At 37.7% G+C, this 18,906-nt stretch overlaps 1 protein-coding gene across 2 annotated transcripts; it reads right to left on the reverse strand.

Annotated features, from left to right (window-relative positions):
- Window positions 1-520: 520 nt before the first annotated feature.
- On the reverse strand, window positions 521-6,233 carry LOC121981889 (pentatricopeptide repeat-containing protein At3g20730-like). Of its 2 annotated transcripts, XM_042534660.1 has the most exons (4): window positions 3,098-6,233; window positions 2,933-2,973; window positions 2,758-2,847; window positions 521-1,219 (listed from the first exon to the last, which is right to left on the reverse strand). In XM_042534660.1, the coding sequence occupies exon 1, from the start codon at window positions 6,151-6,153 to the stop codon at window positions 3,415-3,417; it is 2,739 nt and encodes a 912-aa protein (XP_042390594.1). In that variant the 5' UTR covers window positions 6,154-6,233; the 3' UTR covers window positions 521-1,219; window positions 2,758-2,847; window positions 2,933-2,973; window positions 3,098-3,414. The 2 variants fall into 2 exon arrangements, with proteins under 2 accessions (XP_042390594.1, XP_042390593.1); XM_042534659.1 differs by having other exon boundaries at window positions 2,933-6,233.
- Window positions 6,234-18,906: the final 12,673 nt, after the last annotated feature.

The raw sequence follows: 18,906 nt of genomic DNA on the forward strand, positions 1-18,906 counted from the left end.
TGTTTTTTTATTTTTGCCCTTGAATATGTGCGTATCCTTTTTAAAAATGATCATTTATTCCTAATGATTTAATTTTTCTATCAAAAAATCAATGCACATTTAATTTAGTTATTTATAAAATAATTTTATTAATTATAGTAAAAAATGATTAAGTTCACCCTAAATGTCTTTCATGATAAATATGTCACTCTATAATTAACTGGGCATCCGTGGAGGCTAAAATAATTTTATTAAGTTGCTTAGTGAAGCAGTCATGGCGGATTAAAATCAAAATAATTATTAAAAAAAAACAATTCCAACCGAATTAAACAGGTATTTTGGTTGAATCAACAGTCATGGCTGAATTATAATGAGAAGTAATTTGGTTGAATACAAATGAACAAATGGTCCGGTTTAAAGATTTACTCGAATGAAAAGGATAGCAATCAAAACAACTCAATATCTTTGGAGTAGCATATCAATCATGGAGTTAGGTGGATGAATCAAGTCAAGTCAGATTGTCCAGTTGCGTAGAAATGGATTGATTTCATATTAATTTATAATTTCTGTCACTCGTAGCAAATACACCCCATTTACAGATTTACCTGGAGGCTCAAATAGTAGAAAGATGGATCATACTCAATCACAAATTGGAAGAAGAAATAATTAAAATTCCTGTTCATCTTTTATCTTTCTCTTCCTTTTACACTAATCTGCTAGCCTCCACCTTAATTGGATAATATCTCGATTCACATGTAATCTGCTCTCTCACCTATTCTCACTTCGGGGTAAACGTAAGCATCAAATCAGAGTGGTGCGCTTCTTTCACTTCATTTGCGTTTTGCTTACTCTGAAATAGTGGGGGAGTCATTTCATTCAGACCAAGCGACATCAAATTGATCTCACTGATATTTTGATTGAATGAGCAATATATTTAGACAACACATCCCATTTATTAATAGGCCATGTCGGCTGCATCACTGAGATGGCATGGTTGGATCGACACCTCTAATTATTTTGCTTCTCCACAATATACATCAGAAGTGTATCAGCTGAGAGGTTTTGGAGAAGGCTCCATCGATCTTGATGAGAAGACAGAGTGGGCAGTAGAGATGGGCTCAGTTGTCACGCCCATGCAATATCACTGCCGATTTCTCATATCCAAAGTTGGATTTTTGTCGAGTTCTGTCCTCGCGCTCAATGAGGAACTGTTTGTGGTTGGTAGTCATGGGGTTATTGCCTGAAGTTCAAAAAGTCGGAAGGAAAGAGCATTGCTTTAGAAAGCGTTTAAGGTGGCTCCATATGGGTATAAAGTTACTTCACATTGTTTTATAATGGGACAAATATGCAGTCAAAATCAAAGATCACAATGGCAATGTGCATGCCCACATTTAAAGTGGTTTAATTGGTACAGTAGGTCTAGCATAACTTCAATGAATAAAAATACAAAAATGATGGAAAAGAGGAAAGTAAGGGAATCTGACAAAGAACAAATGAGTACAAAGGAAACCTAATTTGATGACTTAAAGAAAGAGGCCACATCTGCATCACGCTTGGTAGCAACATAAATAATGAATCATAAAGTTGGATTCAAATAGAATCACAGGAGTTTGATGACTTACAGAAATTTGATGATAGTAGCAAGGACAATCAATACTATTTTGTTAGATAAATTACTTTCTAAAGAATTTTAAAAAATTTGCACAATAATATATTAGTGATGCTGTCTAAGTGCGTCATATTTTGAAGCACAACATATTTTGTTTATTCCTGAATGTTGAAACTAAGGCACCAATTTTGATTTTATTATTAATTCTGTAGTAAATGAAGAGAATGTAAAATATTTTGATTACACATTAAAATTCTTTTATTTATGAAGATACAATCTAGAAAATTTTGTTTATCACATATTGCATAGGGATAGTATGACAATCTGCCAGGTGAATCATGCTGCCTATATATGGGTTTCAAACTTGCAAAAAAAATTATGGTTCAATCAAGCAAACTATGTAGCTAAAGGGAGCATCCTCTCTAGTGTTTCTTCTTAAACATAATGAAAAAAGTGTCATCTATTTGTGACATTACTGGTGCAGCACAGATAGCACAAGGGCCTCTTTGATGCTAAAGAGCCAATTCTTATTCAACTAAAGTGGATGATGAGGGAAACCAATTCTAAAAAGGTGGCCTATGATTCACTCCATAAAGATCATGTTGAAAACATCTTTTTGCCTTCATATCACATCAAAATTCTCAAATTTAAAGGACCTAATTCCATATTTCTGCTCAATATTTAGCTCAAGAGCAAGGTAAGGCTTGAAAAGACTAATCGACTTTGCAAAAAAGATATCAATGTGAGGACGACCAACCATAAGCTGAAATATAGCTAGCAGAGCCAGAATTTTCAAGCTTAATCTCCCTGGTGCCATAAAAAAACTTTTGATTCGGTAACACTACACTGCTAATAATACCAGTAAGAATAAGTTGATATGACTACAAGAAATACTTCTTGTTACTTCAAACTTCAAGACACTATCCTTCTATCTATTTGCAAAATTAGAATTCTCAACCTAATCCTTTTCTTATCATCCAGATATTGATCCTATATGCACAAACATTAAACAAGCCAAAACATGTCAATTATGTTGCAATTAAATGCCTATATTTTATTGTAAAGACTAAATTCTCATTTTAAATGTCATCCGTGCTAAAAAAAGAAGAAGAAAAAGAAACAGAACACTATGCAAAGTATCAAGCATTTCAGAATTCTGTGTATTGTACCTTCGGAGATTCTTTCTTTTGGGTCATACTACAACCAACGAAATAATTTCCTGAATCCACCCACCTCTGAATCACTAATGCTGTAGAAATCTGTAATCATAAGGTGCTTAATTAGTTACAAACTACAACCTGGATAGAAGAATTTAATCTAATTGGCTTGTATCTCAAACATTACCATTTGGGTTTCCACTTGGAGTGCCAATATAATTTAACCTCCTGGAAATACAGTCAAATGCCATTCATTTTAGTAGGAGCAAATTAGGCCTAACCCTTGTTGTTTATTACTTCTTGAATTTCTCCCAACGTTATAGCAAAGCAGATAAGCTCCCAAAAAACAAACCTGTAGGAGTATTGACTGGATAACTTAATTTAATCACCATTCGTGGATCCTGGCACAACATCCTCTTGATGTAAGCTGGCATAGGTTCAGCATAAGTTTCTGAACCTAATGCGACAGATGTATCCTGGGATCAATGCACCTGTATTAATTTGATGTGTACTATCTTTTTAAGACACAATTAAGGCTCAAAGTGGAGCTGCTGTGCTTGTACGATCAAGGCTCAAACTAGAGCTGCTGCATTTGTGTTCTCTGCCACTAGTAAGCTACTATGGAAGAATTGCCACAACAGCAATCTAATTTTTCGGCAATCTCCCATGTCAACCTGTGCATGGCACCCTTCCATTGCCACCATCCAGTGTTTTCTTGGCAGACACAAAATAGTCCATTCTTTCATCCAAAATTCCCAACTGGCTTTGACCTAGCAAAACAAGCATAGTAGTCCGGTCATGAGCACTTTCCACTCTTATCAATTCACGTAAGTCAGAAGATTGGTGAGAGTCATAAAGGTTTGACAAAACGACTTTGCTTCCCAATATATCCTGGAGCACACCTGAATTATTATCATGTATAGTGTATTTTGTATGAGCATCAACCAAAGACCCCTTTGGTTCGTCACAGATAAAACCTTTGTTCATCATATGTAGAGGAGCATGATTTTCATGCATCTGAGAACCATAATTATCATCAGAGTAATAGTTCAGCCAACGTTCAGATGAATATGTACCCTTTCGCAACTTGTCCACATTATATAGACCAAAAGCTTTAAGATTCCACCCCGCATTAGCATTCTCTATGAACCCAGCAAATACGTAGTCTTGCTTCTCATCTTCCCTTTCTGACATAAAATCAGAAGCTTCCTTTAATTTGTCAGCATTTAAAGATTTTTCATAAGCTCCTACAAATGCATCTCTGATGTTGGCATCTGAATCCAGGCCAATCTTGACAATGATGCCATGGATCTGTCGACCAAGATCAACTGCAACTCTGGCAAAAGAAATTGGTTCTGATTGCAAACCACTTTGCTGCATCTGAGAGTACACTTTCTGAGATTCACTTCTTCCATTCTCAATGTAGCCCAGCATCAATGCCATGCATGAATAAGCATTCCAATTTTTCATATTGTAAAAGAATTTGCAAGCACTGGCCATGCACTCACATTTAACATAAAGGTTTATAATTGCATTTCCAACGACAACATCAGAGAGCTCAAAGCCAGTCTTGACTGTGCAACAATGAAATTGCTCACCCACCTTCTTAAATTGCACATTGGCGCAAGCACTAAGAATAGTAGAATAGCTGAAGCGATCAGGGACAAAGCCCAACCGGTATTCCCTACCAAAAAGGTCAATAGCTTTCTCTGGTTGAGAGTTCCAACAATAGCCAGAAAGCATTACATTTATGAGAATTGGACTATGAGGTGGCAGTAAGTAGGAAAAGAGCCTTGCAGAACTGCTAATGTATCCAAGTTTAGCATACATATCGATCATAGATGCATTCATGTAGTTGCAAAGTCCAAGTCCATGCTTTAGAGCTAGACAATGAATCTGACTGCCAATGACTACATCTCTAAGGCCAGTACAGGCATTTATAGATGTTACTAGACATTGATTGTCCAAAAGTTTTCCAGTACTTCGAAAAGAAGAGAAAACCTCAATAGCTTCAAAGAATAGTAAATTTTGAACAAGTCCTGCCATGATTGCTGTCCATGAGACAACATCATGAGCTCTCATGTTATCAAATGCTAGTTTGGCATTAAACAAATCTCCAAACCTTGCATACAATGAAATCAAAGCATTTCCCACTGAAAGATAAGACAAATGACCAGTTTTCAAGATCTTTGCATGAACCTGAGTTCCCTCCTCTTTGCAAAAGCATAGTCTTAAAACATTGACAAAAGCTCCTTCTTTCATACTCGCATTCAAGTTAAGAAGTTCTTCAGCAAGATTCACAGCCTCCTCTCTGCAACCACAAAAATGATACCCTGAAATAAGTAAAGAATACAAGGAGACATCTGGTCTTTTAATCTTTCTGTGAAGCTTGCGCATGTAATCTACATCCCCAAGCTCGGTCAACAACTTCACAAGTTCAACAACAACAAAGCTATCAGAATCCAGGCCAACTTTAATGGAGTACACATGAAGGTTCTGGCAAAGCTCCAAATTCTGCAAGGCTGATGCAGCAGCCATGACAACTCTCAATGTTACTGAGTCCATGACAAACCCAACACGGCACACATCCCTGCAGAGCTCCACTGCCTGGATAAGGAAACCATTCAAAAAATAGCCAGAGATCATAGCGTTCCAAGTGACCAGGTTCTTCACAGGAATTTCATAGAACAACTTCAGTGCGCAATCCAAATCCCCATATCTAGCATACAAATTGACAAGCCCAACCTCCACAAACCTATCAAATCCCAAACCGCTCTTAACAATGAACCCATGAACGAGGAGTCCTGGTTGAAGAATTCCCAAGGTAGAACACGCGTTCAAAACCGAAGACACCACAAAATGGTTAGGAATCCAACCGATCCTTAGCATCTGCCGGAACGCGCTATAGGCCTGAAAACTAGCTCCATCGCGCACGAAGCCAGATATCAGGGTACACCAGGAGATCAAATCTCTTTCGTTCATTCCATCGAACAGTTTGGAGCAACTATTCATCAGCTCAAGTTTTGCGTACATATCCATCAAGACATTGGACAATAGGAGATCGGATTCGAATCCGCGAGAGATCAAGCGCGCATGGAGCGAGCCAACCGTGCGATGATCCCCGAAACGGAGGCATTTCCTGAGCGAATTGACGTAAAATCTAGCACGGGAGTCGCTGCGGAAGACCTGGTCGAGAGGAGCCAGTATTTTGATCAAATCCGCTATGCGGCCGGCGGCGCTGCAAAGGGATCTACCTATGTTGGTGAAGCAGGAGGATGCGGTGACAGATCGTCGGAAGAGGATGGAAGAGGAAGAGGATCGTATTAACCTAAGAAGAAGGGAGGATGAGGGAGAGCTCGAAGCGGTCGTTGATGGGACGTAGGTGGGACGTAGGCAGGACAATGGCATGGCGAGCGCCGCCGCCGGAAATGCGACGGACGAGGGAGGGCGGCAATTGGATCGAACCCAGCATTCCCAAAAGAATCATCAAGTTGCGTCGCAGTAAACAGGCTCACGGCCCAAAAATAGAAGTGACTTGGTCTTTTCGGCCTGGATTGTGCTTTGCTTGAAGGGACTAAACATGGGAAAAATTAAAAAGACGTCTCTAATTAAAAAAATCAAAGAACGTTTTGTTTTTGTCTTTATTTTTTTTCAATTCGTCAAAAACAAAAAAAAAAAAAAAACGGATGTTTCACTTTAATTTTTATAAAAAAAAAATAATAAAACTTCATATCCTTATAAAATCATGTAAGTATCCTCCACTATTCTAAATCCTAAACCTGGCCATGTAAAATCATATAATTATCCTCTACTACTCTGAATCCTAAACTCGGGACATGTTATAGCAGCATCGATCCTATAATTGTTCCACAGTTAAGTAACTACGCTTTCTTAGTTGTTATAATATGGAAAAAATTATGAAAAAATATTTAGAGCTTTCGAACTAGTTGTAATCTTTAAACGAGTTTCGAATTTTCAACCCTTGATTTAATCTAAATCAAAAGGTATGGTCTTTCAAAGTTTAGGATTTAACATCATATTGTAGCAGCTACGATTTCGTAACTATTACAACTATATAGTAGCTATGATTTCGTAATTGCTACAATTGAGCCACCACGTAGTTATAAGTGTTACAATTTCATAGCCACTACAATTAGAGTTGACAAGTAGTTATTGCAGTTATGATTTTGTAACTATTATAACATGAATGTTAAATTTTAAATTTTGAGAGGTCATAACTTTTGACATAGTTGAATCATTGGACGCACAATATATTAAATCAAAATTTATTCAGATATTTACAATTATTTATGGGGTGGAACCTGTTGGACCTCGTGGTAGTTTTGATGTGATCAACCAAGTTGGTTAGGTCCTGCTGTGTTTGATCCCTATGTCTAAGTGTGCAGGAGCTTAGGAGTACAGGAAGTCGAGCGGAAGACGCAGCTAGCGAGAAGGACGACACGGGAAGGGAGCCGACGGACTCAGTGCGTCCGAAGGACGAGAGAGCTGCGGAAGAGTACTCCGGTGGGCGTGAAGAGCGTGCGCGGCGTTCAAGGGACGTTAAGCCGGGACGGAAAGCTGCTTGAAGAGAAGGCCGGGAATTGGGTTTGGGTGAGCCCTATTCCGGTTGGCCGCAATCACCCAGAAGAACGGAGCGTCGGAAGCTGGAGAAACCAAGCTGGAACTTGAGCTACCAGCTTGGAGGTGCCTCCAGCTTGAAGGCGCCTTCAACCCTGTTGAAGGCGCCTTCAACAGGTCACATTTGACCGTTTGCGTTGCGAATAAAGTTTTATCCGCTGATCGAGCTGGAGGCGCCTTGGACCCTCGGGATAGACTTTCCAGGAGCTATAAAAAGGCCCCTGGAGCTAGGAATTTAACAACAATTCAAGCAATCAATCCGTAAGCAATTCCTAGCAGTAGTTCTGAGCAATTAGAGTGTAAAAGACTTCTCCGCCTTCAGAGAAGGAGAATTTTCTTAGCGCGCTTTTCACTGCCCTGGATTAACAACCTCCTTGGTTGTAACCAGGTTAAATTTCTGTTTCTGTTTTTATTTTCTGTCTTTATTATTTTACTACTGCATTTATTCTGAGTTGAAATCCGAGGAGGGTAGTTTCATTTTTGTTTACAGCAATTCACCCCCTTTTGCCGGTCTCCGCTGCGCCAACAAGTGGTATCAGAGCCTGATTGCCTCAGAAGGACTAACCGCCAACTGAAGCACTACGATCAAGACGATGGCCGGAGCGAACATCAATCCCCCGAAGTTCGACAGAGACTTCGCGACATGGAAGCGCAAAATGGAGGTATTTTTTAAAACCGAATATGATATTCTTTTTATAATGAAATATGACTATGCAGTTCCGAAAGATAAGGAGGAAAATACCTGGACGAAAAAGGAGCAAGCAGATTTCATAGCCAACGGAAAGGCTGAGTTCCACCTACTCAGCGTTCTACCACCGCAGGAGGTAAATCGGATCGGAAGCTACGACTCCGCGAAAGATCTCTGGGAAAAATTCCTGGAGCTTCACCAAGGTACTTCCGAAGCGAAGCTAGCGAAGCGCGACATCCTCCGGAACCAGTTAACGAACCTCCGGATGAACCAAGGCGAGAAGGTAGCGCAACTCCAAGCGAGAATCAAGGAGCTGATAACGCAACTAACGAACCTTGGAGAAGAGGTAATCAACCGGGATTCTATCCAATACGCGCTCAATGCCTTCCCGAGAACTCCAGAGTGGGCCTCCTTAGTAGATGTATATTACATTTCTAAGGACCTTGAGGTAAGTACTTTAGAACAATTATTTTCCACTTTTGAACTTCATGAATCTCGAGTTTCAGAACCCAACGGAGTAGAGAAGACAAGTCAGAACATTGCCTTAAAGGCAAAGATGAACAGTTCTGACTCCGAAACCTCAGTCGACGAATCCGAAGCGACACTACTGGTAAGACGCTTCAATAAGTTTTTCAGTACTAATAAATTTAAATCGCAGAGGCATCATCGAAAGCAGAGGACGGTTCGCTGCTACAACTGCAACGAAGAAGGGCACATCAAAGATGACTGCCCAAAGCTAAAGAGAAAGGAGAAAGAAAGGGTAAAGTCAAAATACAAGAAGCCAGAACCCTCCAAACACAAGAACCTAAAGGCCACGTGGGATGATTCATCATCCTCCAAATCAGAAGTCGAAGAATTCTCGGGACTAGCACTGATGGCCAACCATCAGCTAGAAGAAACGTCCAGCTCAGAGATGAGCATCAACGAAGGGGGAGGAACGTCAGGAGAAAGCTGTAGTGAAGGGGGAGCGTCACCAGATCAGGTAAGTAAGGTACGCAATCTAACCCCGAATCAATCTTTTAGATTTATTAAAGCTCTTTCTAGAGAATTAGATAAATTAGAAAAAGAAAATGAAAAATTTGAGATCAGAAAATGAAAATTTAAAATTAGAAATTGAAAAATTGAAAAATGATGCATGCTTAAAGAAATTTCCAAAGTCAAAAATTAGAATTTATGATAAATTAAATTAGTATATAAGGAAGTATTAAGGTCAACTTAGAAAAATACCAAGAAACTATGTACCCCTAGATTTTTGAATAATCCTATAGGAAGGAACCTCTATTGGGTTCCAAAATCTGTGCTTAATTAATTTTTCAAAAATAAAAGCTTACAGTGAGAAAATTAAACATTGAAATTCTTTATGGAAGCTTTGTCTAAGGAAGTGGTTGTTGCTCTAATAACCAAGAAGGTCTAGTGCCTCGCCACGACCTGGAAGCTAAAATATTGAAAGAAAATGTTTAATTAACTTTCTGAAAAAGCATTAAACAAGAATTAAATAATGCTTTGAAAGTTTATCAAATATTTATTAAAATAAATAAAAATTCCTTAAAAAATTTTTCTTGAAAATTCTAACTTAGAAATTATTTTTTTATTTTTAGAATTTTTTTTTCTAGAAAAATCCTAAATAACTTCATTTGACTTAGAAATTTTTCAGTTTAGACTTAGAAATTTGTTTTATAATATTCTAAAAAGTTCATTCTTGCTTAGAATTTTTTTTTCATTCAATTTAACTTGTAATTTTTTTTTCAAAAATTCATTTTTACTTAGGAAATTTTTTAAAGATTTAATCTTACTTGAAAATATTTTACTTAAGACCTCATTTTTACTGTGATCAAAAGGGGAGAGAAAAGTACAAGTTTAGGGGGAGTTAGGAAAATTGAAATTTAATATTTTTTTTAAAAAAATGTGTTGCAATTTTTATTTATTGCAAATCTATGCTTATAAATGTTAGTTTAGTAATTTCCTTTAAAATTACTATTTATGTCTATTTTAACCCTAACTTGAACTTGGGTTGATGCACATCAAAAATGGGGAGATTGTTGGACCCCGTGGTAGTTTTGATGTGATCAACCAAGTTGGTTAGGTCCTGTTGTGTTTGATCCCTGTGTCTGAGTGTTCAAGAGCTTAGGAGCACAGGAAGTCGAGCGGAAGATGCAGCTAGCCAGAATGACGGCACAGGAAGGGAGCCGACGGGCTTGGTGCGTCCGAAGGATGAGAGAGCTGCGGAAGAGTACTCCGGTGGGCGTGAAGAGCGTGCGCGGCGTTCGAGGGACGTTAAGCCGGGATGGAAGGCTGCTCGAGGAGAAGACCGGGAATTGGGTTCGGGTGAGCCCTATTCCGGTTGGCCGCAATCACCCAGAAGAACGGAGCATCGGAAGCTGGAGAAACCAAGCTGGAACTTGAGCTGCCAGCTTGGAGACGCCTCCAGCAGGCTTGGAGGTGCCTCCAGCTTGAAGGCGCCTTCAACAGGTCACATTTGACCGTTTGCGTTGCGGATAAAGTTTTATCCGCTGACCGAGCTGGAGGCACCTTGAACCTTTTTGGAGGCGCCTTGGACCCTCGGGATAGACTTTCCAGGAGCTATAAAAAGGCCCCTGAAGCTAGGAATTCAACATCAACTCAAGCAATCAATCTGTAAGCAATTCCTAGCAGTAGTTCTGAGCAATTAGAGTGTAAAAGGCTTCTCCGCTTTTAGAGAAGGAGAATTTTCTTAGTGCACTTTTCACTGCCCTAGATTAACAACCTCCTTGGTTGTAACCAGGTTAAATTTCTGTTTCTGTTTTTATTTTCTGTCTTTATTATTTTACTACTGCATTTATTCTGAGTTGAAATCCGAGGAGGGTAGTTTCATTTTTGTTTACAGCAATTCACTCCCCTCTTGCCGGTCTTGCTGCGCCAATAGAACCCATAATAACCTAATTTTAGACTCAAAAAATGTCGGTTAAAGCCTTTTTAAAGGCTTCAAATAATTTTAATCTTATATTATTTTTGATTTTGTAGTAGTTATGTGATCATAGTTGCTACTACGCTCCCTAGGTTTAGGATTTAGATGGAAAATATAGGAGAGAGATAATAATGAGAGCGATGTAGTGGATAGTAGTTGGGTCATTTTACAAAACAGTGGGGCACCTTTTGATGAAAAATAAAAGTGATGCGTCATCTCGATGATTTTAAAAATATGTAGCGCCCTTTTGATTTTTGAAAAAAAAAACAAGAAAAAAATGAAGTGTTATAATAGATAATTGATTTGATTTTATCTGATTTGATTTTATCTTATTGTTGATGATATATCATTGTATTCTTTCATTTCTATACCACTTAACCTATCCTTTAAATAGAGGTGTTTGATAGAACGATTAAACAAGACAATTCTCTCTTCTTCTACTATTAAATTATAACACGCTATCAGCATGAGCACTCTTTGAGCCATGAACTCATAAATATTTTGTCTTAGTCTTTATATTGATGCTATCGAAATATCATTGTAGGATCGATACACGCTAGAGGGGATGTGAATAGTGTTGGATTGATCACATGTGAGGAGGGGTGAATCACGTAGTTTTCAAAAACTCGTTTTGTCAGTTTTAAAATCACAAGTATGCACAGCGGAAAGTACGTATGAAATCGAAATTAAAAAGACATGAGAAAGACATAAGCGGTTTACTTGGTTTAGAGCTTTCGACGACTCCTACTCTAAGACCCAGGTCTCGCAGACCTATCAATGGATAATCCACTAAAGGCCTCTTACGGTACCTCCGGAAGAGTAAATCGAGTACAAAGAAAGTTTGAACAAGTGCAACACACTGCACTTGTCCTTTTGTAATAACCAAGTATACAAATGAAATGTTACTAACACTTTTAGAAATAGAAGTAGGAGCACTCGTGTGTCGGTGTCGGTCTACTAACCACGATCGGAAGTTCTCGGAGCAGTTGTCGGGCATAGCAGCTTTACAGCAGAGTCGTAGCAGAAGCCTGGGGTAGTAGGAAGCTCGAAAGGATACGTGGTATCTCGTAATCAGTGTTATTTGAATGCCTTCTCGAGACTGCCTTATATAAGGCATAGAAAGCGCCTTCCATAGCCGTTGAAGGCGCCTCCAATGGGTTAAACTTGATCCCAAACAGTCTAGCACATATCTGTGATGAGGTCAAAATTTCACCCTGCAGAAGGCTCCTTCTATAACCATGGAAGACACCTTGTATGAACAGTACGAAGGCACCTTCACTGTTTGAAGGCGCCTTCAGACACTGTTCATCCAAAGGCAAATATGCTCCTTTGTCCTGTAAAATAACATTAGTCCAAATAACCTGTAAAATAAATATTAGGACAATAATAATTAATAATAAAGAGTAGTAATTAGTTCCTGTTCTTCTAGGACCAGGAACTAGTCAAAGTCTCAGTTTAGGGATCCTAAATGTACCTAAATTGGGCTGACGCCTACTGTCCCTCAACCAGGATGAGTCCTCACAAGGTTACTCTTCTCTAGTGAGTTATCTTAACTTACCAACTTGTCAGACATCCGGTCAGCCTGTCAACCTGTCTGGACTTCATACTAGCTATCCAGTCGACTCGTTGACCAAACTGGATTTCTTGTCATATATACGGTCAACCCGTCGACCTATCTGGACTTCGTACCAACTATCCGATCGGTCCGTTGACCTAGCTAGATTTCTTGTCAGATATCCAGTCTTCTCCTGCACACTTAATTAAGTGGTTAGATCACAACAAAACATAACTTAATTTACTTGTCATTCATCAAAACCTGAGTTAGACCGTTAGTGCAAACTGCACCAACAAATAGCGCTCATAGCTATTTCACCTTTCTTTTTAGAAAGCATAGAATGAAACACAGTGGAAGATAAAAACATAATCGTAAACATAAGTAGGATTTACATGGTTCGGAGCCTGTGATGACTCCTACTCCAAGGCTCGCAGTCGTTGATCACTTTCGTTGGACAATCACTATAAGCTCGAGAAATCTTTACAAAGATAGCAATTACAAGTATTGAAATTAACAACAAAGTTTACTGACAACAAAGGATTAGCAGTTGTTCGTCGATTGTTGGAGCAACGTTTGGACGTCGTCGAATCATATCGGAGCAGCACACAAGAGAGTAGAAGTTGTTCAGTTTTGGTGATTCGAAGTGCTGGTCGAGGCTCCTTTTTATAGTAAAGTCGAGTCTGATCCAGATCTACTAATCTCGGGATTGGGTTTGACTCGAAGCTTATCAGTCTACCGATCCAGTTGTTCGATCAACCGAACCTGCTGAACCCGCCTGACTTTCTGTCCAGCTGCTAATTAGGATGAGTCTTCATTCGATTGACCAATCCTATCGTTCGGTCGACCGATCCCACTTTCCTCACTGGCTTATCTAGTTCGATCAACTCGATCTGATTGAGTTAGCACCTATCCACCGTTCGGTTGACTGAACCCGAGGTTCAGTGGATCGATCCCTTGGTTGAAACTTAGCCGGAAGCTGATCTGATCTCCGGGGTTCGGTCAACTAATCAATGCCGCAAACTTCAACCTGTAAAATATTAGTTTCCTATAAAATCAAGTTAGAGAAATAGGCAAATAGTATATAATATAACTTTGACAGTCTTCGGACTATTCGATTCTGACTTTTGGATTTCTCGGAACCCCTAGGAAGAACCGACACCTACTGTTCCTTCTTAACACTACAACAAAAACATTAAAAGACAACGGTTAAAAACCGTTGTCGTAAGCCTTTAAAACCGTTGTAATTGGCAGTGTTGTTAAAAGTGGGGGGCTACGACAACGATTTTAAACCGTTGTCTTTGACTGAAAAGACAACAATTTTGCAACGGTTTAAAACCGTTGTCTTTGAATGAAAAGACAACGGTTTAAAACCGTTGTTGTTTAGAGTATTTTTTTTAATAACATTGCCCGTTACAATCATTTTTGGGGCTACGACAACGGTTTTTAACCGTTGTCTTTGATGGTGATAGACAACAACAACTATTTTAAACTGTTGTCTTTTAAATTATTATCTTTTAATACCAATATATTATATTTCAATATAAATATATAATAAAGAATCATAATCACAAAAGAAAGAATATTCCTCACATCAATATCATTCAAAATGTTACTTATACAAGAATTACAATCACAAAAGAAGAAACATGTCTCATGTTTAAATAAAATTTATCTCAATACAAATCAACAAATAAGTTCCATTTATAACTAATGAACAATAGCCAAGTAATGAACAAGTCCCATCACAATCTTCAACTTGTAGGATTTCATTGAACTCTTTTTTCTCATTTGCTGATTCTTTTTCAATCAGTATATAAGAATTGGCAGCCGCTGTTATAGCCTTGCATATAGCAAAATGAATAAAGCTCAATGGAGTGAATAGCTTCATGTAGCTGAAACAAAAAAATTGGGACAAGCATAGCTTAATGAAGATGATGTAAGAATTAGCAACAAGTTAATTCCAATAAACTGACCAGTCCTGCCCCAACATGATCACGAATGAAAGCTGCATCACTGTATCGCTCTTCCTCTATAGCTCTCTGTGGCAACAAGAGTGCTTAGAATATAAATTAAATACAATAAGTGCATAAGACAAGTTTCATACATTCATAATAGTCAATGCTGCTCCAACAATATCCTTTTTTGTAGCACCAGTTATGGCCAACTTCAACTTTGCAGCTTCTCCATAATCCTCTCTTAAAATAGCCTCATTCAATTGTGACTGAAATAAGGCCATCACATAGCATGAAACTATCAGCAAAACTAAATCCACAGTGGCATGAACAAAATTGTACATTAGAACATAATAAACTTGACTCTAACAAGAGGAAATCAAGTTTGGTATATTCAGTTAAGCTTCAACTTCTAATTTAGTGGTGTTGTTTGTGCTACTCTCTTTGGGCATAACAAGCCAGAGTGACCATGGTCCAAAACTTTGAACAAGACTGATTTTACCAGCCAGTTGATGGCCTATACCATGTGAATCATTTTCATATAACCTTTACAAACCTATAATAAGATCTGAACTAACATTGACATAAACCAAATTGTGCTAACTATACCAATTTTATGGATCAGTATAACTGTTAGAACCAGCTGATATCATTTCAATCGTCACAAGGACTCTTTGAGGGTTTTTTTACACTGTTTAAGTTATTTTATACTTCTAAACCCAAACATTTCTTATCTGATTCCCTCGCTCTTTACAATATTCCACTCAAATGGCTGATTCTCTTAATTGATTAATCACAAGTGGATGCACAAGACGACTGACAATGAATTAACCATGTAATTAAACATAAAAGTAAAACAATTTTCTTTATAAATAAATATTAACCGACCCAACTCCACCACCAATCTGAAAATTTAAAAAACAAAAGTCTATCTATATATCTTACCGGAAGAATAGGGTGATTGTTGATGTATATGAAGCTAACTCTTTGTTGGTGCTGAAATGAGTGAATGGAGAGATCGGCATCGGAGAGCATTTAAAGAGAATTGGTAGATGAGATCATGTTAGTGCAAGTGTATGAAAACAGTGGGGTAGTAGCTAAATTTTAACTTAATATGGAGAATGATACTTGTTAATAATAGAAAGAAAATTAAAATACCTGTTAGTGCAAGTCTAGCCAATGATTTTTCCAAACTCAACTCCTAATACATAATACTCAGACGGAGGAAAGACTCATAACCTCTTTTAATTTTTATTTTTGTAGTTTTAAGAAGCAAAATTTTTACTAGTAGGATATAATGCAACATTAATTTTTCAACAAATAATGACAACATTTTATTCTCCAATCTCACAGCCAAAGTCAGCAATTTTATCTGGAACAATAACAGTACAAATGAAGGGAATAGAGAAATAAAATTAAAATACCTACACACTGCATCAAGATTGAACTAGATAGTCGATGTGCGAGCAGCATCCAGGCAACGTCACATTCCTGCACGTTCAATCATCGTCTGTTCAAATTGAACTTACCAAACGCGAGATAGCAAGTTTCCGATTTACCCTACACATGCAGATAGTTCAAGGAAACAATATTAATGAAGAATATTGTGAGTCCTCAATTTACTAACATATGACAAATAGACAATATTAAGAAAATAATAGAATTTCTTGTCATTTACTTGATTTAGTTTAGGAAGTTGAGAGTAATTGGACTCAGGATAAGGAAATTAATAATGGTTAATGGTGGCAACTTTATAATTTTACTGGCCATATCCTATATAGCAAGTGTGTGCACCTTTGAGGATGATACTATTCCATGTAGTCTTGATTGTCAGTTGTCACACTATTTTGCAATGTTAGTGCTTGACAACACTAGTAACAAGGATCAACATGCGCATAAGAATTTCTGCTTCAAATAAGACCAACATGTTCCATATAAGTCTATTTTAACTGTTATGTTCAACTAATGCATTTAATTAATTATGAAAAAAATAGATAAAGAAATATAGATTGTTGAGTGAATTTACTTGTAATTGTCAAATCCTGGACAACATTTGATGTTACTTGGAACGTTGGTGGCACGCTAGGAAACTTTGTCAATAGAACCTACAAAATATAAACATATATTAGAAGATAAAAACATCCAAAACAAGGTCATTATCCCCTCAACTAGAAATAACAATGTTTGATAACCACATAATGAAGAGAAAATCATGTTGATTTTTTCCCATTTATTATCAATAAAATGCTATGTAAATGTCAAATGCATTATTTCCTCTCCTACCAAATAGCATCCATACATTAGAAACCTAAATTCTTCACGAATGAATTTACTCGGCAGACATTAAAGCAAACACCATATCAAATTCATATACTAATAATGATTACTTTGATGTCTTCAAATGAGCACCCTTTTAGAAAAAATCCACATTTTTAAGATTGACAAAAAGTTGCACAACAAATACTTTCTATGAAGCTGGATCAAATAGCTCATTTGGCATGAACAATTCATATACCAAATTGTGAGTAAAGTTGGATGAAATAGATTTAAAAAATAAAATAAAATCAAGCTAAGAGAGTAAAGTTGTGAGTATGTTCAGGAAAAAGTGTGAATTCAGATATACTATGTAACCAGTAAATACACAGATGAAAGCAGAGTCAAAGTGAACGAAGATACCAAATTGCAATAAATAGTCAAGATAACTAGTTATTTTTGAAGTCTAGTTATAATTCACATAATATGGAGAAATTAAGAAGAGCAATGGTCTGATATATGTCAGTGTTTACAGATAGCAACATAGAAAAATAATTTGTATAAACTAGAATCTAACACATCCTGAAATACTATAAACCAATAGGTATGATTCTTCAGTTCATATAACATACTAAATACACACCCATATGTATGAAGGAAAAGTCTGCTATTCTCTTCTCAATTGTTCGGATGATTTTGTCTTATCCTCTTCTAAGAAACATGCCAGCACTTGTACGCACCCTGGAAGATATTGTTACACTTTAAGATGATTAACTAGCAGCCAGGTGATAAAAGAGACAGGGAAATGAAATATAAACCTGCTATCTTTACTCCAACCGGTCACACTATCTACAACTGTTGACTTCTGCATGTGAGGCTTTGCTAATTCAATAAGGTACTCACACTCTTTCTGGGACTGATTAGCACATATAAAATAGCTATTATCACTTATCAAAGACATGAATAACATTAAAAACCATGCAAACGATATAACATGTGTAGGTGACTAGGCAACACTTGAGAGAAAATAAAGGTCATAGGAACAAATAACAGGATGATAACAATTAAGGAAGTTAACATTTTTTTATAAAAAAAAAAGGAAGCTAAGATTTGTCTCTTGAACCCATGTTATCATATCTTAATGGCGGATGGAGCAATAAGTGTACACAACAACTTTATTATGCTATGTAGGATTTCATTGAACTCCTCTTTCTCACTTGTTGATTCAATGAATATAACTTATCAAACAACTACACTTCAACCTGCAAAGAACAAGAAGGAATCCAACTACAGTGCACCTAAAGAAAGAACAACTGGTTTTTGAGCACAGTAATGTAGAGATCACAAGAGTACCCAATAGAATTCAATAAACAATGAATTCATAGAGACAGAACACAAATTGCTTGGATGAATTTACACATACCTTCACAATCTAACCTCTGCAGCAGTGGATTTAGCTTTACAGATACACAATCAAAACAAAGAAGAAGCTTACTTCAGAAGTAGTTGCATGTCCAGACCAGGGTAACTGATTTCGATGGCAGGGGAATGTCCAAGAGTGGAAAAGATGTTGAGGCAATCGACGAAGAGCCCCAAGATCATGCCGAACCTTTGTCGTCCTTCTGTTGCATACTAGTATGCAAGAAACAACTGCCGAGAAACAAAGCCACCATTTTAATCCCAGTAAACATCAAAGTTTACACCAAAAGATGCAGATTTTAATTTGTTTTTCATCGATTAGGGTACCTCACGCTTCAAGTACACCCTGGCCAGAAGGCAACCAAACTCCTCCACAATGATGACAAGTTCATGTTCGGAGATCTCGACCACAACATCCTCATGAGGAAGCAAGTAAGATGAAACCCTAACGAGTAAGCAGAGGAAAGAGGCAAAGGGGGACATGAACCTGATGACGCTTCCACCAAGAGCGTCGACCATGCCCTAGACGCAGTCAAGCTAGCAAACAAGGTCAGGCAAGTTCCCGTCACTGGCACATGTTTCAGTGAACGAACTCATCACCTTCCTCCAACTCCTCTCTACTTAACAATTCGTAGAGAGGGGTTCGCCATAGAGGGGTTGAATGAAGATGCTTAGGGTTTCGACAGCAGGAGCGTGAAGAGATCATATGGGG

The sequence above is a fragment of the Zingiber officinale genome, chromosome 5A (assembly GCF_018446385.1).
Source record: "Zingiber officinale cultivar Zhangliang chromosome 5A, Zo_v1.1, whole genome shotgun sequence".
NCBI lineage: Eukaryota > Viridiplantae > Streptophyta > Magnoliopsida > Zingiberales > Zingiberaceae > Zingiber > Zingiber officinale.